Source organism: Thermothelomyces heterothallicus (genome assembly GCF_042370625.1).
Source record: "Thermothelomyces heterothallicus CBS 202.75 unplaced genomic scaffold P884_scaffold_18, whole genome shotgun sequence".
NCBI lineage: Eukaryota > Fungi > Ascomycota > Sordariomycetes > Sordariales > Chaetomiaceae > Thermothelomyces > Thermothelomyces heterothallicus.
Genome location: NW_027192579.1, coordinates 163,433 through 186,275, shown reverse-complemented (window position 1 = coordinate 186,275; position 22,843 = coordinate 163,433). Strand labels below are relative to the sequence as shown.

Genomic DNA, 22,843 nt, shown 5'->3' with positions numbered 1-22,843 from the left:
ACGACGCCAGTACCGACACGCACGCACAAATCTACAATGCCTTCGTCCTGTCGTTACCCCAAACAGGCAGCCCAATCCGCCGACAAACACGCTGTCGCACACCAATCACCTTGCCAAACCAAACCCACGTACGCGCAACACATGCATACTTACAACCCCAACCCTTCCCCCCCAACACGCACCCAGCCGTCGAAAAGCCCAGCTAGCCACTCAACAAAATCATGGCACTGGCTTTTCTAAGCATGCCGACTCATCGCGGCCGTCGCACCCGCAGCAGCCAAATCCTGCCTCGGTCCAACCCCTCCAGCGCCGCCACCACCAACACCTAGACCAGCGAGTCCGCCGCTCACGCTCCTTATCGACGCCCTCGGTAAGCTGCTATTACTCACCGACGAAGTCACACCACTGTAGCCCGCGGCATTCGCACCACCATTAACCCCACCACTGTTGTTGTTAATATTATTATTATTGCCACCGCCGCCGGCGGTAGCGGCAGCGCCAGCACTCGTCCGCTTGACGCCGCCCGCCGAGGCATTAATGCCCGATACTCTGCGGGTAGTCGTCTGTCCTCCTCCTCCTCCCGAGGAGGGCGGGACGGTGCTGGGCTTTCCGGGGCCGTAGTTTGCACCCAATGTGCCACCAGCAGTAGAGGCTGCTGCTGCTGCGGCGGCGTTGTCGCGGGAGCGGAGCGGTCCAGAAGTCGCCGTCTTCGCGGCAGCAGGGGGTTCCGGGAGGGGCCGGGGGATGCCCACGCTGTTGACGCGTTTGCTGGGGGAGGAGTCGCGGACGGCGGAGCGGGGGACAGGGACGGACGTTTTCTGACCGGTAATGAATTCGTGCCGAATGGCTTCCTCTGGTTTCATGCGGCGGTCCGGGTCCCAGCGGAGGCAGCGGGCGACGAAGTCGAGGAAGGCTTCGTCATCGCACTTGAGCACTTGCTGGAGCGTCTTCGACGATGGGCGGCGGCGGCGGCCCTTGGACGAGACAGTCAAGCGCGGCTTGCCCATGCTGTCGAAGAAGAGTTTCTTGCGGGTCGACTTCTCGATGAGGTGCTTTTCCGGTGGGCCAAAGACTTCCATGATGCAGGCCAGCTGCTCCTGCTCGTTCTCGCCAGGGAAGATGGGCACGCCGGTGTAGAGTTCTGCCAGGATGCAGCCCAGCGACCACATGTCGATGGGCATGCCGTAAGTCATTCCTAGGATGACCTCGGGCGAGCGATAGAACCTGGATTGGATATACGTATACACCTTCTCGTGCTCGAAGCAGCTGGAGCCGAAATCAATGACTTTTATCTCGGTGTGCAGCGGATGCCGTAGGAGGATGTTCTCTGGTTTCAGGTCGCAATGGATGACCTTGTGCTGCTTGAGCAGATTGAGCGAGCTCAGCATTTGCTTCGTGAACCTGCGGATCAACTTGAGTGAGAAACCCCTGAAGGCGTTCGACTTGATGAACTCGTAGAGGTTCATGTCTAGCAGCTCGGTAGAGATGCAGAGGTGGCCGCGGAAGTAGAAGCTATGGGTGAAGTTCACCATGCAGTGCTTGTTTTGAGGGTCCTAACGCGCCGTTAGTAGGCCATTATGGACAACGGGCCAGCTGGTGACTGCTGCGCCACTCACCCATTCGCGGAGCTTTTGCAGGATGTTCACTTCAACCAGAGCCTGCTGATGGAACCGCTTCTTGTTGCGAATGATCTTGACGGCGACGAGAACACCCGTCTTGTGGTCTATACACCGGACCACCTGTCCGAAGCTGCCTTTCCCGAGCACGTCGATAATCTCGTACCGGTAGGCAAGGTGATCGCCCGGAACAATCGTGTAGTCTCCGCGCTCGTCGTCATAGCCGAAGTTGGGACTTTCAGATTGCGGGTCGCCGACCACCTTGGCGGCGTTCTGTGTGCCACAGAAGTAGACGTCCTTATAGTCCACAATCTCACCCCGCTCGTAGATGTTGAGGACGGCAATCCGGATAGCTTCCTGGGGGCTGACGCGTTCTTTGGGGGTCGCCCGCTTCCGGAGCGCATCCAGAGTCCGGGCAGCCAACTCGGTATCCTTGCGGCGCATGCCAAGCTTCTTCATTTCCTCCTCGGCGATCAGGTCGTAGCTGTCGAGCTCCGCTGTCCAGACATCGTGGTGCCGCAGGCCGGCGGTCGAGTGCCTCGGTTTCAATCCCTTTTGCACAACGGGCGGATTTTGAGGAGCCGCGTTGCGCTCGGAAACGGTGCCGAGGGTGGATTCCTTCTTGGCTGGGGCATCACTGCGGCTGCGCTGTTCCTGGGCTATGATGGCGTTCAGACTCGAGGCCGAACTCTTCCGTCTCCTAGACTCCAGATACGTCCCAGTTCCATTGGACTTGTTCGATGGGGCAGGGCTGGCAGGTTTCGCGCTAGGGATGTTGTTCGCCGTCGCAGAGGCCGGGATCCGGGGCGGCGGCATCGAATCGTGCTTGGCGGGTTTCGACTCGGCCTTTTCCCCTTGAGGCTGAGCATTGGTGCTGCCGTTCTTGGCTTGACGCTTCCACGACAGGCTCAGTTTTCTCCTGAGCGAGCTCATGGACGAAGGGGTTTGGGGTTCTTCGGGGCTAGAGAACGGCGGCGGCGACTTCGGTTGCCTCGTCGTTGCCGGCTTTTGCGCCCGGGGCCCTGAAGGCTTGCTCTGATGGGTTGGAGTCGGAATATCCGCAGCTGCGTCAAGAGGAGCGGCGAGATCGCCACCTGTCTTGGACCTTTTCAAGAACGGTACTTCCATGTGGCCACCTTTGGGCACCGAGGAGCTTAGGAAGGGTGATGGGCCGGATCTCTGGTCGCCATTCTTGACGGCGGTGAACGAGTCAGATGAGCTTGCTGGCTCTGGGGGAGGCGGTGTTCCCCGCCTTAGTCGGTGTACCGAGCTGCTACTTCTGAGATGCTGAATGTCGTGTCGTTCTTCAAGTCGCGTCCTCGAGAAGAAGGAGCCTTTCGAGGCCGTCATCGGCGTCGTTGGTGTTTTAGCAGTCTGTCTCGCGGGGGGTGGCGATAGGTCCCTCCCGGATGAGCCCTGCTCCTGGAGCGCGGCTATCTTGGTTGCGGTTGGGGTGCTCAGCGGGCCCAGCGTCAGCGGAGGCAGCCTTAACGGCTGCAACGACTTCTTGGGGTGTGCTGCCACCGGCTTTGATTCCAAATCCAACTTGGAAGTGTGAATCGACTTGCGGTTGCTAGGTCTGCGCTGTAGCTTGGCAGAGGGCCCGTCGTTCAAGGCTCCGGAGGTGCTCGGAGTGGAGTTGCTGCTATGAACGCTACTGGCGTCATGGCCGAGGTTCGATTTCCTCTTTTCTAATGATGGCGCTTCCGCGAGCGGATCCTTTGGCGATTCGTAAGCCTTGGGTATTGCCGGGACGGGGGGGACGTATTCTTCGTCGTCACGGCCAGCTATCACGTGGGAGGCGAGCGCCTTCGGAGGGGGCAACCGAGAATTGAGGAGTTGCGAATTACGATGCCCAACCGAGGCAGTCGATGTTCGTACCGCGGTGTTATTGAAGCTGCCGTTGGAGTTGACGGAAAGACCGGAGCTGTATGACTTCCTGTTCGGATCCGGTGTCGTCCGGGAGGAGCTAGGCGTGGAGATCTTTCGGGGAAGCATAGAAGGGGAGCGAGAGCTGGAACGGACATCAGCCGCCAATGACGGCGGGTTCGGGAGCACTGGGGCCGGGGTTTGGCTTTGACTGTGGTGCATTGACAGCCGTTTCAACCGCCTTGTGTCGGTAGGGCTGATGGTTCTCGCGCCCAGGCCCGTGACATGCGGGAGCTGCGGCGCCCCAGGCATCACCGAAACACGCTTCGAAGAGGCCAGGCTTGCCCCCTTGACGGCGGCCCTCGGCGACCGAGGTAATACCGTCGGCATGCGGGGTTGGTCCAGCGACGGGGCGCTCGTGTCCGGAGTCAACGTGGCCTGGCTGGCTCTCGGCGGCGGCGGCGGCTGAACCGATCTCGCCTTGGAGCTTCGCGAACCGGCCTGGGTGCGGAGAAGGTCCCCCCTGGGACGTGATCCACCGTCGACGGAAGATCTCGTCGGAAGCTCGAGGGCATTCCTATCCGACAGAGAGGCCACGCTGGGTCTCCGCTTGCGAGGCTCAAAGTCCAAGCCCAGCCCGGCATCTCCGGTCGACTTCCTCGGGGGTCTCGCGATGCTGGCGTTGGAAACGGGGGGATAGTGGCTCTGGCGGCGGGGGCGGGTGGCGGCCGGGGCCGAGGGTGCATTCTGAGCCCCGGGATTGCTGGGAGCGGCTGCCGTTAGGCTCGCGTGCCGACTGGACGTGCTAGGCTTCCGCAGGATCGAGCCGGTCCGGGAACGCGTGGCGGCTGGCTGCTGCACGGGGGCGTGGATGCCCCTGGCGTTACGCGTGATATCGGGGCGTTCCACCATGCTGTGGTCGGCGGCGGAGCCGCTGCCCAGGATGGTTCCTTGGCCGGTTGGGGACGGGAACTGGGCCAGCTTGAACTCAGCCGCGGACTCGAGGCTGCTCTGCAGATCGTCGAAGCTGACGGAGGGAAGAAAGTCGAACGAGGCGGCGGAATCGGTCAGGTCGGCGGATAAGCCATTTCTGCCGCCGAAAGAGAAGAGCGAGTGGTTGTTGGAGGAGGAAGCACTGAGCATCGGGGCGTCGTCGGTAGTGGGCCGGTGTATGGAGCCGATCTTGGTGGGACTCGCGTTGCGCGACCTCCTGGTTTTAGCAGAACACAAGGCACGGTCAGCAGACTTGTCGCATAGTGAACGCCGGATAGAATGCAGGCCAGGGCGTGTCTGATGGCGATGATGCGCGGAGCGGGGACCGGGCAATTGAACAACAGGTCTGCCTACCTTGGGGGGGACTGGTTTTCCCGACGGGGCCCAGCGGGGACAGGGCGCTCTCTGTTCATGGGGAAGCGCGCGGCGCGAGACGACGGGCGTGCGAGCGGCGAGGCCCTTCAATGCGTGCGAGAGTTCTGGATGGAGGTGAAATGATACGACGGGAAAGCGGAGGGCTCGCGGTGTCGGTCCAAGGCGCAGACTCGGGCTCCCGAAACAGCAAGTATTGACGTCCAGGGCTCAGTCCGGTCAGGGAGCTGAGAGGAATCTAAGGGCTACCTCATTCCGGGAAGGTGATGCAGCGATCGAGTAAAGCCAGGTACGGGTTGTTGTTGGGAGGGGGGCACGGGAAGGAAAGAAGCGCGGTGCAGCCCGATGCGGCGTCTCGTGTTGCTTGTCGGTTGTCGGGTCGCCGGCACGGCGTGGATTGGGGGACAGAAACGGCTTGTCTCGCCGGATTGCAGGATGTTTTTGGCAGTGGGTTGGTGGGTCCCAAGATGCTGCGGTCGAGAAACGGTACGGAATATTCGTACACTACTACGGAGTAGTAGCGGGTGTACTGTACCTGACCCGACGCGGCAGGCGCACCTGTTCAACAAAAACTACAATTTTCACGGGGCAACAAGTGACTGAACCCGGAGTCGGATGTGGGACGTGCGTCCAGGGGGGAGCATTGTCCGAGTGGAGTCGGAAAAAGGGGACCAGCGTGCCTGACCCAATGGCTTCGGGGCAACGGCCATGTTTTGATGATGACTGTCAGGGAGTCGGCTTGAACCAGCAGTTACACCGTTGCAAGTCTCGCTGGCGACGGCCACGGAGCTGAGCTTCGGGCGGGCTGGTTGCGGTGTGGTGCTGCCACGTACAGTATGATTATTTTGTAGACGTACCAGGTTTTCCTGCAGACCTCTGCGCACCGTGTACGAATCAGTGCATCGTACGTACTGTACGGATTATAACGTTATATTTTATTTACTACTAGGTAGGTTAAGATATGGACGGAATCAGCAGTTGTTTTGGCAGGCTAGATCTGTCACTGGCTAACTAACCGGTATGTACATACCCGAGGGGCCTTCCCTCCTCGAGTAGTCCGTACACTGATCGCACGGAGCTCGTTCCTGGAGAAGTAATGCGCCAACACATTTAACCAAGCCAGCCCGAAGGGGACCTCTTCCTAAGGTGTCGGGCCACCAGAGAAGCTTCAACCAACGACTGCTAACAAGGTCTGTAACGGCCTAGCTAACTAGCGGTCTCGCAGATGCGACTCGAGCCAGCCTTGGCGGTGGGCGAATTCAACATCGGCCGAAGGGCTCCTGCATCTTCAATTTACCTGCATGGGCTTGCTTGATCTCTCTTCCATCAAGATTCGTCCTTGGATGCCCAAAGTTTCAAGTACTGGGGATGTGTTCGAGGACTAACCCTGTGAATTGAAAAGAGCGCTATAAAAAATAAATTGAAGGTAATTAAAAGAAACTAGGGCTCCGCTGATTGATCCATGCTCATGGCTGTTTTGCTTAAAAGGTTCTGTTAAGGTGTTATCATATATCATGATGTTATATGGAGGTAGGACCCGCACTAGCAGCTGCACTAGGCAACCCAGGCCATCGACTCCGCGGGCCACCAGTCTCCAACCATCGCGGTGCGCTTCTCCTCTCTATTTCCACTGCTTCCATATTCGGTAATCGGTACATACATACACTGCAGGAAGAAGGCAGTTTCAGGCAGCACCGCGCCAGACGGCCTGTTACTGAGGCCGATTGTCTCAGCCAAAGCTAACTCCGATTTCTTGTCCATGACGCACTTCAGATGCGGACAGGAATAATTAGGCGAACGATAATCTGATCGTTTGTCCTTCCCAATGCTGGCCAATTACACGCGGCAAACGTGCCAGAGCGGGATATGTCTAGTCCGTGTCTCTTCTGACAGCCACCGTAACCAGCAGCTACTGGCAAGCATGAAATAGCTGTTAATCAGAGTGGATTGGGAAAGAGATCTCTCCTCTCGTCGGTGGTCTTGCCAACCACTGCACGGGCGAAAAGCCTAGCAGAACCGCTACACCTAGGTAAGTACCTACGGAAGCTGCGATGCCCTTCTCCGTGCAGATGGGTGTTGGGGAACTGCGTGCACGGCCTTACATTTACGGATTAGAAGCCCACTGCACCAGGTGGCGTCACTACTGCCCCGCAGTTAGGTAGCTGCTGGCTGGCATGTGACGCCACGGCGAAGCTGCTCTCACCCGAGTGTTTCACCGACGGGAGCGTACTGTATGTATGTATGTACAGTACCTACAGTAATTCGTGCATCACGAACAAACCAGCAATTCATGCCATTTCAGAGCATCGTCCTTCAAGAATTGCGGTTATTACGCAGACCCTTTGAGCGCACGACTTCAGAGGAGAACAGCGTTCGTTTCCAAACCGCTGTTGCTCGGGATCGAAACGAGCACCGCATTGCGGTCGCAGGCATGGTTGCGCCCTAGACCCAACCATTCACCCTTCCCTTTTTTTTTTTTTTTTTCGTACCGACCATGGACGAATATGCAACCGGGTTTCTGAACATCATCGAAGAGGACGCCGCTCCGGAGGTTGAGGAGCAAGATGATGAAGGACGGCGCGAAGCTGCCGAGACGCCGGAGCCAGACTCGGCGAAGAAGCGGAGGAGTCTGCGCGATGGCATCTTTCGCGCCGCAAACCTTCAGGACAGGCTCTTGGAAAAGTAAGTAACAACAGTCCCCCTGGCTCCCTTCGTGGCAGCCAGAGTTCATGTACTAACGACAGGCTGCTGCAGGCTCGTTTCTCAAGTAATCCCCGCCGACGATGGTCATGGCCAGGTACCGGACCTTGGCGGCGGCGGCGTTCCCGCCTTTGCCGAGCGGCCGGGGTTCTCACTTCCTCTCATGACCACGAACTTTAGGAGATTCAACGCTCGCATCGGCGTCGTCTTCAAGTTTCAGGCCCGCGTGCTGCGCCTGCTGTCGTGGCGCCGCCCAACCCAGACTCTCTCCTTCCTGGCCGTCTACACCTTTGTGTGCCTGGATCCCTACCTCCTGTTTGCGCTCCCGCTCGCCGTCGCTCTCTTCGGCATCCTGGTCCCGTCCTTTATCGCCCGCCACCCCGCGCCTGCGCAGGATGCGGACCGCCTCCGCAACATGAGCTACCACCCCCGCGGACCGCCCCTGGCGCCCGCCCGCACCATCAAGCCGACTAAGGAGCTCTCGCGCGACTTCTTCCGCAACATGGGCGACCTGCAGAACGTCATGGAGGACTTCAGCGTTGCCCACGACAAGATCATAGCGCTGGTCGTCCCCAAGACCAACTTCTCCGACGAGGCGCTCTCGTCGGCCCTCTTCGTCCTCCTCTTTGCCGCCTTCCTGCTTATGCTGATCGCCGCCCACCTGCTCCCGCTCCGCTTTATCGCTCTCGTCGGCGGCTGGGCAGGCGTACTGTCAGGGCACCCGGCAGTAGCCCGATTGCTGCAGCAGGCGAAACTCGAGTACCTCGAGCCGACGACCGGTCCGCCGTCCCCTCCCCGGGACGGCCAGCAACAGCAGCAGCAGCAGCAGCAGCAGCAGCAGCAGAAACAACAGCAGCAGCAGAAGCAACAGCAACAACAAGCAGATACAGCCCAAGAGAAGCGAGGATCCGCCCTCCCCTTCCCGGCCTTCTCCCTCCAGGAGCTCATCAGGCGCGACATCCAGCTCGACTCGTGCCCGGAGACGCGCGAGGTCGAGATCTTCGAGCTGCAGCGGCAGTCGCCGACCACGCTCGAGTGGGAGCCCTGGCTCTTCTCGCCCTCGCCCTACGACCCGCTCTCGGCCGCCCGCCTCGCCGGCGAGCGGCCCCGCGGCGCCCGCTTCTTCGAGGACGTCCTCCCGCCCCCCGGCTGGGAGTGGAGCGAGAAGAAGTGGGCCCTGGACCTCTGGAGCCGCGAGTGGGTCGAGGAGCGCATCATCACCTCGGTCGAGGTCGAGACCGAGGGCGAGAGGTGGGTGTACGACATGTGGAGCGGCGAGCGGGACGCCGGTAATGGCGGCGGCGGCGGCGGCGGCGGCGGCGGCGGTGTTGGTGGTAGTAGTGGTAGTTCCAGCGGAGAGGGAGAGGGGTCGAAGGAAGGTGGTGGGGGCGGCCAAGGAAAGGCCCCCGCTGCCGGGCCGTCGCCGAACGTAAGCTGGGAGGAAGGGGAGGGAGGGATGGGCCGGCGCGGGCAGTGGAGGAGGAGGAGGTGGGTGAGGATGGTGAAGCGGAAGAAAGTGGCCGGATCGGGATGAGGGAGCGGCTGTCTAAACCAGCGCGCATGCCGTGGTCATCTACGCGCATTCTCTACGACTACTCTTCTTGCGAGATAGAAAACTTACGTACACGATACGCCGACGCTCTGATCGGTAATATACATGGGAGCTGGCGCTGAGGTTATAAGTGGCTCTTGTCAAGCTGCTGCGCGAGATCCCGACAGGAACCCTACTTCCCTGACAACAACCCATCTGCGGGCAGCTCTACATGGAACTCTGTCTTGTCCTTGGGCTTGGGTGCCAGCGAATGAATTTAACCCCCCCCCCCCCGGCTTCTTCTCCCAATCTCTCTCTACTACATGCTCCCAGGCTTTAGCGTCAACTAAGGATGTGGAAAGACTTCTGATGTCGGCTGCCAGGAGAAGACTATGCCAGAAGGGTTCTTTTGTTCTGGGGTGCGAGAGTTGAGTGCATCTGACCGGCCGAGACTTTTTAACTCACCATCTTGAAACGGCCGGTTATACCACTATCAGTTATAACCGACTATCAGTTAAAACCTGGTTTCGAGGCATATGAGCCCGCCCAAACGAACAATGCAAGATAAAAAAAATAAAGTTATAAAAACAAAAGACTATAATGAAAAAAGAGGGGGGAGTAAGTAACTTGCTCCCAACACCGACCGTTACCAAGCCCGCGCCCAAACCCCTTAGTCCTTGATAACCATGCGATCCAGGATTTTGTGGATGCCCTCGGCCTTGCCCCTCCCGTCGTCCACCTCGTCCGTCATCTTCCTGGCGCGCTCAATCAGGACGTCGACGACCTTGCGGGTGTAGTCGAAGCTTCCGGTGCTCTCCATGTACTTGACGGCGTAGCGCTTGACCTCCTCGCTCTCGGTCTTTTGGCGGAGTATGTTGAGCAGCTGCATGTCGCCCGGGTTGGAGCGGATGCTGTGGATGATGGGGAAGCTGAACTTGCCCTCGGTCAGGTCCTCGCACATGCCCTTGTTGGCCGTGTACTGGCTGGTGACGAGGTTGTGGTAGTCGTCGGCGATCTGGTAGATGAGGCCGATGATGTTGACGAGCGGGATGCAGTCGATCAGGCTGCGCGACTCGGCCTGCATCAGCTTGACGCCCAGGCGGAACAGGCCGCCAGTCTTATTGCCCACCATCTCGAGGTAGTCGTCCTCGGTCGGGCACGTCAGCGTGTCCCGCCAGAAGAGGTCCATGCCCTGGCCGCGGTGGAGGTTGAGCAGCTCCTCGGCGAAGATGGAGACGGCCTTGGGGTTCCGGAGCTTCTGGAGCTCCTGCAGGGCGCAAAAGTAGATGTAGTTGGCCGAGTTGATGGTCTGCGGTATGCCGAAGATGAAGTGCGCCACGGGGAAGCCCCGGCGCAGCTGGCTGTTGTCCTCGACGTCGTCGACCAGGAGGGAGGCCGTGTGCAGCATGCTGATGACCCGGGTGATGACGTCGAGGGACTCGGGCGGCACCTCCAGCCAGGCGTCAAAGGCCTTGACGAGGGCGGAACGGAAGTCCTTGCCCGGGTGCCCGTTGAGGTAGTCAAAGGGCCCCATCAGCACCTTGTCCTTCTCCTCCGACCATGTCCGCCGGTTGCTGAAGTCCTCGGTCGCGAATCGGTTGGGGTCCGGCGGGGGCTGCGAGGCGGCGGACATGGCTGCCGCGGACGGGAAGCTCGTGGTGCCGACGACCGACGCTTTGCGGCTTCGCTGGTGCTTATGGCTGGCGGCGGCGGCGGCGGTAGCGGCGGTAGCGGCGGCGTATCCTGGGAGCCAGTCGTGGTCGGGGAGGTTCCGGAGCGCTGCGGCCGCGGTCGAGTTGGTGGACGAGGTGCGGGGAGGGATTGCGGCGGGCGATTGCCACAGAGGCGCGGCGGGGTTGTTGCTGTGGTAGCCGTGGTGGTTGTTATTGTTATTATTATTATTATTATTGTTGTTGTTGTTGCTGCTGCTGCTGCTGCTGCTACTGCTGCTGTTGTTGTTGTTCTTGTTACTGCTGCTCTTGGGATGGAGACCAGCCCCGGGAATGGCGGAGGAGGAGGAGGACGATGCCGGCTGCTCGGGCTGGGTGGCCATGGCAGGCCGGTCTTTCTGCGATGACGACCTGAAATGTACCATGTGGGCGGACAAAGGAAGCGGTCGCCTCTCAGAATCCTCAGGATTGCAGACCACCTTCCCGAAGGTGTCGCGGTGGGGTCGCGTGTCGGGAGCCGGCGCAGGTAACGGCATGCGGACTCAGGTCGCTGCAGCCCTGCCTCAAAAAACTGCCTTGGCCAGGTACACCACCCAACCAGAGTGTTAGCGCCTTCCCCGAGTACGCGTATCCCATTGCGATTTCCGTATCGCACAAACGGAACATTATCTGGCCCACCTGCAGCGGGAGATGCCGCTGCCAGTTTCGAGTTCTCCGGTGCTCCCCCGGACTACGGGGCCAAGGCTAAGGAGGGGTATGTACTCGTAAAGCACGGATGGGAGTAGAGACGATGTAGCTTGGGTGACCACCGCTCGCGATGGTGGGGTAGATCGAGATGTGGGGCCCATGACGACAGAAGCTTTTTTAACGTAGTAGGTTCGCGACGGCGCCACCGAGCGGGCCGGCACCACGGCAAAAACGCAGGGTCTTCAATAATGGGAAACGTGTCCGAGACATCTTGACTTACGTATTTCGTAGACGAGTAACTTATGAAGAAAATGTGTCGCGCTGGGGCTTTGAGATCCGATCGTTTTCAATGTCTGATGCTGGAAACCGCCCGGATGCTGTGTCATCGGCCTCGACACTTACCTACTTTACCTAGGAAGACTAGGTAGTCTCGCGACAAATTGCGGACGTTCGTGTGTGGCTTTTTTTACACCATTGGGTTGAGACTAGAAGATGGCCCAACATCCTGAACCGAGGACCACCCTCCCCGTCGCATGATTATAAGGAGATTTGTCCCAAGCAGTTGCGCAGGCAAGACGTGCATTGACTGCATGTTCGGGGGGGGGGGGGGGTTCGACTCCAGCGAACAGTGTCCCAGGACGAGGATCCGTGAAACCATGGGCGCGACCATGGAACCCTGTCTGTCTCTCCGCGAGAGCCCGCTCTCCTGTTGCCGGAGCAGGATTTCGCTGGCACATCTCACCGCACATTGCGTCGTGTTCACATGCCAATGGGTAGCGCCGAGACAGGCATCGCTTCAGAGGGAAGTACCTAGGTAATTTCTGTATTTCTGTATTTACGGATCCGAACATAAGGTCCGCGCTGATTGAGCTGTTATTAGGGCGACAAGGCTGTCTGTCAGCTAACTACGCAACAGCCCAAAGGCACGCGGGGGGGGGGGGGATTATGTAATCCTTCCGATCGTTAAGTTGCCATGGCAAGGTACTTCATACGCCCTTGCAATTTTGTAAAGAGTGGGATTCTCCACGAACTTCTGCAAGACATTCAGGTCTCAGACATTCAGATATAGTTAGAAGTCTAATTTGCCAGTAGGCCACAACTAGCGGGTTGTCTCAACAACCTGCCAGTATGGAGCAGGTAGCTAACAGTCCCACGTGATCATACCTTGTTTGAGAGTCGAGAGACAACCACGAGGTGAAGTTCTAGAACAACATCGGTGCTGCAACAAAAGCGGCAGCGAAAGTCCTGCTAGGGTCGCAACTACACTCATGGCAAGGGTTTCGAGACATGTATGCGGACTGGGACAAGTAGGCCATCGACATTTTGGGTTTGAATTGATCTGCTTGATTTGCTTGATTTGATTTGAATATGCCCAGAAAACAACGAAAAACAAACGCATAAACTAATTACTAACAACACGGGGTATCTAACTAGCAGCATTGCTCTTGCACGTCCAGGGGTCGCTCCCTGAGTCCTGCGCGATCGCCTCTCCCGAGCTCCACAGGCCAAGGGCGCACAGCACAAGGCCGACCAGCAACAGCAGGGCGTTGAGCGAGAATTGGGCGATCTTCTTGGGGCTCGAGAACCAATCGCCGTAGTGCATCCACAGCCACAGGCACCCGGGAATGCCGTACGAGAACCAGCTGGCAAACAGGGCGCACACCAGGCCGAGCAGGTTGCTGAATACAGGAATGGACTGGGCGATGACCCAGGCGATGATCCACGTGGCCGCCGTGATGCCCAGCCAGCCGATGACACCCAGCGTCGTGCGCTTGGCCACGTGCTTTGTGCCGGCAAAGACGCGCACAAAGATGTACTTGGCCGCGACGTGGCCGTAAATGACGCCAGCGATGACGATGGTCGGGATCGCGATGCCCCAGATGACCTTGCGGACCACGGGCGAACCGGCAGCCGAGAGGGCGGGGGAGGGCACGTCGGGGCCGACGTAGACGTAGATGACGACCGAGACGACAATGTAGAGGACCGTGTCGCAGACCTGCAGCAGCATCAGGGCCTTGGGCCAGTCGTTGGGCTGTTTGAACTCGGACATGACGCTGAAGAAGCACGAGTGCCCGCTGAAGGCGACGCCGATGTTGGTGACGGCCAGGAAGGCCGACGTGAAGCCGATGGTGCGGGATGCCTCGACGCTCGTGGTGCCGATGGGCTTCTCGATGCCGACGTCGATCATGGTGACCATGACGGCCGTGAAGATGGACGCGAACGAGGCGAACGAGTAGTAGCCCGCCGCTCGCAGGGTCCGAGGCGTGTTGAGCAGCCAGAAGATGGCCAGGCCGACGACGCCCCAGACGATGGTGCACGCAGCACTGTTGGTCAGCGTGTTGAGGCAGATGGTCCACGTCAGGAGATGGCTGCCCATGACGAAGATCTGGAAGATGGTCTGCGCCCAGCCAAACAGTTCCTGAAAGAACTTGCCCATGCCGATCGACCTGCCAATGACCTCGCCGGCGTCGCCGAAACTCTGCACCCAGGGATGCTGCTTCCGGAACTCGCCCATGACGAGACCCGAGCACGTCGCCATCAGGCCCATGAATACCATGACGACGATTCCGGGAGCGAGTCCGAGTGTTGCCACTACCGCGGGCAGCGATAGGATGCCCAAAGACACCGTCTCGGCAATCAAGACTACGCCAGCTTGCCTGTAAATGAGGAGTTAGCATCAGAGTCGTGTCCACGGTGCGGCTGATGTGTGTGCGTATGTGTGTGCGTGTGTCTTGTTTCGTGCTTTGGAGGAGGCGAGAGGGAGGGGATTGGAACATGCCACCAGGTGAGAGTATGGTAGTTGATCTCCACAGAGCCATCTTTTTCCTCGTTGTCCGCGGTGTAGGTGGCAGGGATTGGTTCTATGCGCGTGCTGGAGTCGTCCGAGTTGAAGTTGTTCTGCAAATCGCCCTTCTTTTTCTCCGAGGGAACCTCTGGGTCGACTCCAGTGACTGGGGCGTTGGACACCATGATCGCGACGGGCAGCCAAGGGAACCCCCAAGATGTAGGATAGTAGAGTAGAGCTGGGTATTCGAATTCGTTTTCTCCTCCTCCCTTTTGTGAGTCGCGGTTTAGATCGGATCCCAACGTTGAAGTGGAGGTCCTCGGCTTGTGGCCTTGTCCGCGTCTTGAGGCTGTGGCGGAGTGCCCGACAGGTCTAGCACTCGGAGGCTGAAAGGTGTTGAACGGTGCTGTCGGGATCCTACCGAATTGAGCGAAATCTGGGGAATTCGTGGCCAGGGACAGTTCGAATTTAAAGGGAGCCAGTTCGTCTCATGCTGCATGCTGCCTAAGTACGCAGCAGCGGCACTTTTTCGCCGCGATCGCCGGGATCGGACTTTTTGAACAGGGACCATGCGGCTCGACTGGAATCGAACGATGCCAGGCTCGTGGAGTCGTGGAGCCTCGGAGCGGTCCCGTCTGGGGTACATGACAGTTGATCTTGCTCGGCCTCGCCGGGAACGTCGAGTATCGCCACTTGCCTCACCGAGGCTGGAGCCCTGGTGGATCTATTACGAGACTAGAACCCAGCAAAAGAATTTCGGGAAGGTCCAGTCTGCATGAACCCTCCCCGATGACCGGCTAACGCCGGGCGAGTCCACCTGGGGCTGTTCAAGGAGAGCATTGAGCAATATTGTAGGCAGGACTGAGAGTTACCAGAGAATTACGGAGTGCGCAGAGAAAGAAGAAAGAAAATATGCACTCTTCGGCCATTGAATTTTTGAAACTAAATTCAACTGCCTCTCGGCATTGGGCTTGGCCCTGCTGTATCACGTGGATCCACAATGCGCAAACTGCAGTCAGGCGCAGTACTAGTGTAGTTAAGCATTGCTTTCGTATCCCCACATGTTTCAACTTTTCTCGTCCCAACGCGTCCCCGGACACAGTCATGATGTTTATGTTAATAAGTCTTGGAAGGCTATTTGTCACTTCGGCGTCGCCAGATGCATCCGTGCTACCGCACCTTCCCCTTCCAGAAGTGCATTACTCGGTGACAGGTTAGGGAGACGAGCGTCTTCTTTCAGTGACGAGGGGAAGTGATTGCTCAGGATGTTGTTTTCGGCTCTCCCCGTCCTGTTGGTCTTGCCATCCCCTGGGTTCCCCTCATTCTAGAAGCTCAAATACCGATGATTGCCTTCTACCCCAGATTTGAAATGGTGCGCGGGGCCCCGCAGACCGTCTTTGCAAATGGTTCAGAGGCCTACACAGTAGTGTACTGTGGCCCGAGAACGAGCGGCTTGTTGCGGGCCAATCTCTTAATGCACTGCAATTGCCCACACTTGGTCAACTACCCTGGTCGTGCTCTCGTAGCGTTACCGGCATTTACCAAGCTCCCTACACTAGTGTCAGGGGTACTAGTGTAGTATGCTCTTCTGGAACCTGCTCAGATGCTGACCGTAGTATTAGTGTAGACTTACGTATTGCAGTGCCTGATCACCTTCCAGATTGGCTTGACCGCCAGACTCAAACGCGGGGAAGATCTGGAGAAGCCCACTCGCCTTTCCACCCGTGGAGACGCCGTTGCTCCGTCCGCCCGCGAGATGACATGAACTCGGGGCAGCGCTCGACTCCACTGTATGATTGCGGAAACGGGAAGCTTCGGCCAAGCGGTTCTGGGAAGTGAAAGCGTGAGGGTTCTGGGGATAATCAAGTGTCAGGTCCGGCCCCTGAACAGAGCAGAGGTGTTGGACGACATTTCGGACAATTCAATCCAAGGAGAAGCCATTCGTAAGGTCAAGCATAATGAATACATTAGGAAGGTAATTAGGTGGGTTCCAAGTTTATTCAAGACATGGTGAAACTTCGAGAAACATAATCATGACTAATTAAATTATTAGTCAATGGTCAAAAGAAGTAGTAATTGGTAATCAATTGCAGATTTGCTTCAACATATTAGTGAATCGTTGAAGGACTGGCTCAATGAATTTTACTCCCTAGAAGAGGGAAAAAATGACAACCCGGCTCTTTTGACAATGGTACATGGACAGACAAAGAACATCAAAAAGCAGATGATGGCCAGACCCCAAAGGTCTAGAGACTATTGGGGTGCGTGAAGAACTGAGTTGAGTATTTCGCGCACCGGGCTGTTCCCCTTAGCAAAAGCGCTCGTCGTGCTCTTGGCTCCATCAATTATCCCGTCTAGCCTCGGCGTCGACAAGGTAATTAAGTAATTCCAGCTCATGTCCACACGGCCAGGTTGGCACTCCTCCCTGCCCAACAATCTCGGCTCAATTTCCGCGCTCGCCCCAGTTTGCACCAGCAAGTGGGTTAGAATAGTCCTGAATGGGCAGCAGATAGTACGGATCGACCGGGAGACGCCTAATTAATTATTAATCAGCGCTGCGCGCGCCACTTATGATTCACACCTCCCAGCTCCCAGAATCTGAAGAAGTGTTGAACCGCGGGGAAATGGCCAGCTGGAGCTTTCGTTTCTCTTTCTTTGATTTTTCCTCTTCCTCCCATATTCGCCTTATAGATCATTTCGAAAGAAAGGTGCCGCCCCAGGCCTGGTTGAAGGTAATTAACTTCAACCGCAGCTTATCTACACTGAGGGCCGAGTAATAATCATGCCGTTGACAGCTGATTATAGTTTTCAATCATTTTTCAATTATTTCTGTGCCAAATTTATATTCACAAGGAATCAGCACGAGGTCATCGGATATCCCGACGACGTTCGCTATGCACAGCTGCCGAACCTTGCAGTACAAGGTTGGTACCTTCTAGGGAGCGTTCCAGTGCCATCGGCTTGTCCACCCCTAAAAGAGCCGATAATTATGTTGAGAACCATAATTATCCCAACAAATCAACGCCATATCATCCTGCAGCACCCTCGCGCGGCCAGTGGACGAAACTGGCCAAGGACTCAGAATGGCAGATCCCATGTTGCTGGCTGAGCCAACACTTGGCAATTATGATAATTAATTATACTCCGGGTTGTCTATCCTACTGCTGCCTGACCAGTTTATCTCTCTCCTCTTTCTTTTTTTCTTTGCCTTCCCCCTTCCCAGGTTTGTTTCTTTCTCCAGACTACGCCTTTTTAGGCTGCCAACTGTCAGCAGTGCGGTAATTACCCTACCGAAGTGCGGAGTCACGGTTTGACTAATCAGAGAACGGTAGCGTAATTATGTGATGCTAAAGCTCTAAGTGGTAGAGGTCGTGTGAGAATGCTTGAAGCGGATCGGTTTGAATGGCTGTTGTCTGTACTGTACTGTAGATGAAGATGAATATACGTATACGTTATCACGCAGAGTTGGGAGTAATTACCAACTGAAGCCGTCACTGGCTCAGGTTAATTACTTCAAGAGCGTTGTCAACATCTACTTGCATTCTCGTTGTATGTTGACGTACGTGACTGGCGACTAGCTTGGAGTAGCAAGCAGGATAATAACCCATCGTTTCGCAGAAAAAGGTTAGGATAGGGTGCAAGTAAATGTTGGTAAGTTTCGCTACAGATAGAACCGAGTCCAAGCGTCGGCTCCCAGCGAAATGAACCACGAGTTTTCATTGCCTTTTCTTCTGCGCCTGTAGGATGCCGGTTGCCAATTATTAGGGTTGCTGTCGTATTCCAATTCAGTTCCAATTCAGTTCAATGTCATCGTAATTAGGATGGACTTTTGTGGCCTGTTGCTCTTCCAAGTAGACTAGGAAACAGTTGAAGCTTCTGAATCATGCTTTCTGGGCTTCCGTTGGAGAAAGTGGGGCTAGCTCTGGCGAACCGAAAGCTTGTGTGCTGTGGCGGACCCGGTTGGACCACATGCATGCAAGGGTCTAATCGTTATCGGCCGTTGCTGTGGCATCGTCCCAATTCGGCCGAGTCGGCATCCCGCCTTTTCGGGTCATTGAGATTTTGGATCCAGCCGGCCTGTTTGAGAGTCTCATCAACGCCCTCTCCATCGCCCTGCCGCTCCGAGGCTGCGTCGATGGTGATAGAGCCCCCAATCGATTGATTACTTCGACGCCCATGAGGTTTGCACCGATCTAACGCAGCTCGCCAAGGATTGTTTGTGTATCCGCCGACTTCTGCCAAACAATCTTGGCATCTCCATCTTGCGCCAGTGCCTCTTTCGGAGCCCTTCGACTTAAGGAAACAAAACCGCGAGATTCCCTGAGCGATCGACGCGGTCCGGACAATCGCACCCCACTAACCGGTTAGTTAGTTGACTCGAGGTGACCACTGCCGCTGGCTCTGAGCGGGGTTTCCGACCCCTACCTCGCGACCGACCGCGAATTCTTTTTGCCCGTATCAACTACACTCGTCTCCCGCGATCATAATCATACCGGCTACGCCGCACAATGGAGTCGCTCCTGTCAGTCGCTTTCGACAACCTCTCGTCGTTTGACGGCAGCAAGATCAAAAAGGGCCTGAAACAGGTCGAAGGGCTGCTCGCGCAGATCTGCCTCTCGGGGCCAAGCAGCCCGAGGAAACCATCCGCCGCCCGCGGCCGAGACCAGGAAGAGGCATCCCGCAAGGGGCTCTCCGACCTTTCCGGCGACCCGGCCTTTCGCGAGTTCTTCAAGCTCCAGGAGGGATTCGAGTGGAACATTGCCCAGCGCCTGCTCACGACCCTCGACTGGTTGGTCGTCCGCGGCGGCGACGGCCAGTACGACCTCCTCATTGTCAACGCGCTCGACCTCATCCAGGGAGTGCTCCTCCTCCACCCGCCGAGCAAGGTACTCTTTGCGCGGAGCGTGCACATGAACGTATGTAATGTCTTCTGTCCTCGAAACACAACTCCGCGCCCGCCCTTTCCCCTTCCCCTCCCCCTCCCTCTCCCTCTGTCCTACTCCTCATTCCTCTCGGCAATCCTCCGCGGGGAAGGAAAAAAACAAAAACAAAACAAAAAGCAATAGAGCCAAGCTGATCGACGTGATCCTCTCTTCCCAGCTTCTTCTCGACCTGCTCGAGCCGATCAACTGCCCGGCAATCCAGTCCGCCGCCATCATCACCCTGGTCGTCGCCCTCCTCGACATGCCGCAGAACATGCGCGTCTTCGAGCAGCTCGACGGCCTGCTCACCATCAGCTCGCTCTTCAAGAGCCGCGAGACGGGCCGCGAGGTCAAGTTCCGCCTGACCGAGTTCCTGTACTTCTACCTCACCCCCGAGGCGCCGTCGATCCCGAGGGCCGAGCCGAGGATGAGCGCCGGCGCGCCGGGCCTGCTGCCGCCGAGCCCTAGTAAGCTGGCCAAGGTCTTTGGCGGCAACAGGAACGGGGACGCCAGGGCGGACAGGCCCGGGCACGGGCGGGGGAAGGGGGGCCAGGAGAGCGACGCGACGCTGTCGGTCGACGAGAAGAAGCAGTTGGTCGATCGCTACCTGCCCGGTGTGGTGGATGAATTGTTGAAGGATCTGGACACGTATAAACCGTTTGGCGGAGTGCTGAGCTGACTGGCTTGGTCCGTTTGTTTCTCTCACTCCCTGCCTGCCTCCCTCCCTCTCTCCCTCCCTTCTCTTCTTCCTCCCTTTCGTTCTTCCATCTGAGGCCAGCCTTGCTGTCCCTCCCCTTTGTTTTTCCGGCATTCTTCCATTTCTTCCTTTTTTTTGTCTCCCTTAATCCCTTGCCTCCCATGGTGGAGGCTCTAATCGTGGCGGCGGACGGTTTCTTTTCGGTACCGTTTCTTCCGTCTCTCATTTCTGGGTTCCGTGATGGGGTAGGATCATGGGTTGAATGTTTTGTGGTACTCCCGTCACATTGCTCGGCGTTCTTTTTGCTGGATGTTGGGGGCGGGGGCGTAAGGAAAGCATCTACTGGATGCTCTCCTGGGATTGGGGTCATGTTCTGACGAGGGGTAAACAGCATGGCGTTCCCTGGGCGTTGCTTTCTAGACCATATACTACCACGATTGCGCGGTTCGGCTGTCGATTGAGCACTCCGTTCGAGGGCACGCGACGGCGTCATCTCCTCTCGAAGTTTAAGCGCCGGGTGGGTTAAGGAAATCCTGCAGGCGGGTGTTGATTGTTGCTTCAAGAGAGCCATGTTCGTCATCCAAGATCGTTGGGATCATCAAACAGGAGGACAAGACGTAACATACGTACATACATCCATATATATATATATATATATATATAGGTATATATCTGCGTGTGCGTGTGTGTGTGTGTGTGTGTGGATATCTGCATTTATTCCGTCTTGCACACACCCCAGCACCTTCTGAATGAATCTCACCTAGGCCGCTCGTGCGGACTCGGTACTCCCTCGCCGTACGGGGACGGCAGCGTGGGCGATATCTGGCCAACCTCGGAACCGTACAGCTCGTAGTGCTCCTGAACGTCCTCGCTCTCGTGCGGCGCGTTCGCGCCCGGCGTGATGGCCAGCCCGGCGGGAGGAGGCCCCTCGGCGCCTCCCTTCAGCCGCGAATCGATCTCGACCGGCACGGCGATGTCCCCCGGCTCACGCGGCTGCAGCGGCACGCCACCGCGGTCCAAGCCGGGCGTGGTCACCGGCGACGACCTGTGCGTCTCCGAGTACGGCCCGACAGCCGGGGCCGGCCCAAAGTAGTCCTGCACCAACCCCCCGCCGCCGCCGCCGCCGCCGCCGCCGCCGAACCTCCCGCTCCTCGACGCCACGTCCGACGTCACGTCCGACATCTCCCTCCCGGCGCTCCCAGCCCCGCCGCTGCCACCCAAGATCCGCCCCACGACCCCAGTCGGCCTCGAGGCCGGCGGCGCGCTCCCAGTCACCTCGCTCATCCTCCTCTTCCTCCTCCGTCGTGCGCACCACCACCACGCCGCCAATCCGAGGATCGCGCCGGCGCCCACCACGACGCCGACCGCCACGCCGGCCGTGGCGCCCGGGCTCAGCCCGCCGTCGGCGACGTCCACCACGCTGACGCCGCTCCCCGTCGGCTCGGGCGGGTTGTCGGCGCAGTGCGCCTTGCCCGTGATGAGGGTGCAGGACTGGGTGGCGGGGCAGCAGCCGCCGCCCAGGGAGGCCGGGCACGAGGTCTGGCCCGTCTCGCAGCCCGGCGGGGGCGGGATCAGGGCCGGGTCGATGGGGGTGGACGGGGTCGGAGAGGGCTCGGTCAGGGTGAAGATGCACTGCCTGTCGCTGCCGCAGCGGCTGCCGTACTGGCAGCAGCCGCCGCCGAGGGAGGTCGGGCACTGGAACTCGGAGGTGCCGGTGCAGACGCGCCCGCAGCAGGCCGGGATCAGGCTCACCGACGGCGTGCCCTGCGCCGTGATGGTCGTCGTCTTGTTGCACTGGTACGCGGTCGGGTCGCAGGGCGAGCCGCGGCACCGGGCGCCGATGCTGCAGCACCCTGCCGTGGTCGTGTCGGAAGGGTTGACGATGCAGCTGGCGGATGGGGAAAAAAAAAAGGGAACAAAGTTAGGAAGGAGGGAAAGGGGAAAAAAAAAGGGGGGAGAGGGGAGGGGGGGGGACACGTACTACTGGTCATTTGGGCAACATGCATTCTCACCCGGTGGTCCGATATCGTTGCCTAGGTAGGGCGTTGTCGCAGTCGCCGTCAGTTTGTCGACTCTTCTGAGGGGACTGGGGCTTTTTCTTCTTCCTTGATTTCCGTGACTACGCACATGGATGCCATCCTTCTCTGCAACCGTCCTCTCGTTTCTCAAGCGGACTCGCCGGTCCCATGTGGTACAACCGCGGCGCGAGGACGGCGCCGGTCTCCACCGTCGCGAATCGCTCATGCTCGGTAGTGGCGGCGCCCGCGACGGCGGCAAGCAGCCAGCCGAAGGCGGGAAGGCTCCGGATCAGAGCGGCCATTGTGTGCGAGTAGCGACCCAGGCGTAAAGAGCTGCGGACGAAGGGCGAAGAAGGTAAGGAGGGAAGACGGTGAGGCGCACGCGTATGTCGGCACACACCCACGTACACACAGGCACACCCTCACAGACTCATACGTGAAGACCGCCGCTGAAAGACGGGTGTCGGGTAGCGTCCAGCGCTCAGGGTGCGCATGGGATGCGACAGCCTCGAATGTGTCTGCCGCCGGACCGACATATTCACGGCTGCAGCCGGGCGGGCTGCTGGATTTCTTTCAAAAGAGGGCTGCAAGTCACCTCCAATGGGCAAGCTACTACTGCAAGTCGATACATATTGCCCCACCCCGCGTGCGACCCCTTGGCGGGGAGGATGATGTTTGCAAGTCTTCTATCAGCCACAATGCCGGTCCTTGGCCAATGACGTGGCTTGCCGTGTTCCCAGGCCGAAAATGCCATTCCTCGGCGCCGGTCGCCACGTCGACTGCGAACTTTCTCGGGGGATAACTATGGCGAGGGATGGGTTGTCGAAGGGATGCCATGCCCAAGAGAAGATCCGGAGACGGGTTTGGTTGATATCAGGGGGGTTCGTAAAGAAATTAGGAACAAACACCGAGACCTGCTCTGTCGGCCTGCGTTCAACTTGAAATTGAGGGAAGGGATATGATTTCAGAAGGCAGAAGGAAGG

General features: G+C 58.2%; 6 protein-coding genes across 6 annotated transcripts; 2 read left to right on the top strand and 4 right to left on the bottom strand.

The window, feature by feature from the left end:
• Positions 1 to 236: 236 nt before the first annotated feature.
• On the bottom strand, positions 237 to 4,628 carry P884DRAFT_278940 (uncharacterized protein; the record flags this gene model as incomplete). The annotated part of the gene is made up of 2 exons (XM_069443242.1): positions 237 to 1,553; positions 1,617 to 4,628. The coding sequence occupies 2 exons, from the start codon at positions 4,626 to 4,628 to the stop codon at positions 237 to 239; spliced, it is 4,329 nt and encodes a 1,442-aa protein (XP_069295975.1).
• A 2,484-nt stretch (positions 4,629 to 7,112) lies between these two features.
• P884DRAFT_246702 (Peroxin/Dysferlin domain-containing protein) lies at positions 7,113 to 9,084 on the top strand (the record flags this gene model as incomplete). Its single annotated transcript, XM_069440473.1, has 2 exons — positions 7,113 to 7,532; positions 7,605 to 9,084. The coding sequence occupies exons 1-2, from the start codon at positions 7,345 to 7,347 to the stop codon at positions 9,082 to 9,084; spliced, it is 1,668 nt and encodes a 555-aa protein (XP_069295974.1). The 5' UTR covers positions 7,113 to 7,344.
• Positions 9,085 to 9,372: 288 nt separating this feature from the next.
• Positions 9,373 to 10,785, bottom strand: P884DRAFT_261709 (isoprenoid synthase domain-containing protein). The gene has a single exon (XM_069441586.1). It carries the CDS (start codon positions 10,712 to 10,714, stop codon positions 9,752 to 9,754), a length of 963 nt encoding a protein of 320 aa, XP_069295973.1. The 5' UTR covers positions 10,715 to 10,785; the 3' UTR covers positions 9,373 to 9,751.
• A 1,947-nt stretch (positions 10,786 to 12,732) lies between these two features.
• P884DRAFT_261707 (transmembrane amino acid transporter protein-domain-containing protein) lies at positions 12,733 to 14,096 on the bottom strand. Its single transcript, XM_069441585.1, has one exon. The coding sequence runs from the start codon at positions 13,993 to 13,995 to the stop codon at positions 12,865 to 12,867; it is 1,131 nt and encodes a 376-aa protein (XP_069295972.1). The 5' UTR covers positions 13,996 to 14,096; the 3' UTR covers positions 12,733 to 12,864.
• Positions 14,097 to 18,731: 4,635 nt separating this feature from the next.
• On the top strand, positions 18,732 to 19,824 carry P884DRAFT_204834 (cell division protein Cdc14; the record flags this gene model as incomplete). Its single annotated transcript, XM_069438606.1, has 2 exons — positions 18,732 to 19,139; positions 19,324 to 19,824. 2 exons carry the CDS (start codon positions 18,732 to 18,734, stop codon positions 19,822 to 19,824), a joined length of 909 nt encoding a protein of 302 aa, XP_069295971.1.
• Positions 19,825 to 20,524: 700 nt separating this feature from the next.
• On the bottom strand, positions 20,525 to 22,422 carry P884DRAFT_330926 (uncharacterized protein). Its single transcript, XM_069445707.1, has 3 exons — positions 21,970 to 22,422; positions 21,824 to 21,875; positions 20,525 to 21,730 (listed from the first exon to the last, which is right to left on the bottom strand). The coding sequence occupies exons 1-3, from the start codon at positions 22,160 to 22,162 to the stop codon at positions 20,599 to 20,601; spliced, it is 1,377 nt and encodes a 458-aa protein (XP_069295970.1). The 5' UTR covers positions 22,163 to 22,422; the 3' UTR covers positions 20,525 to 20,598.
• Positions 22,423 to 22,843: the final 421 nt, after the last annotated feature.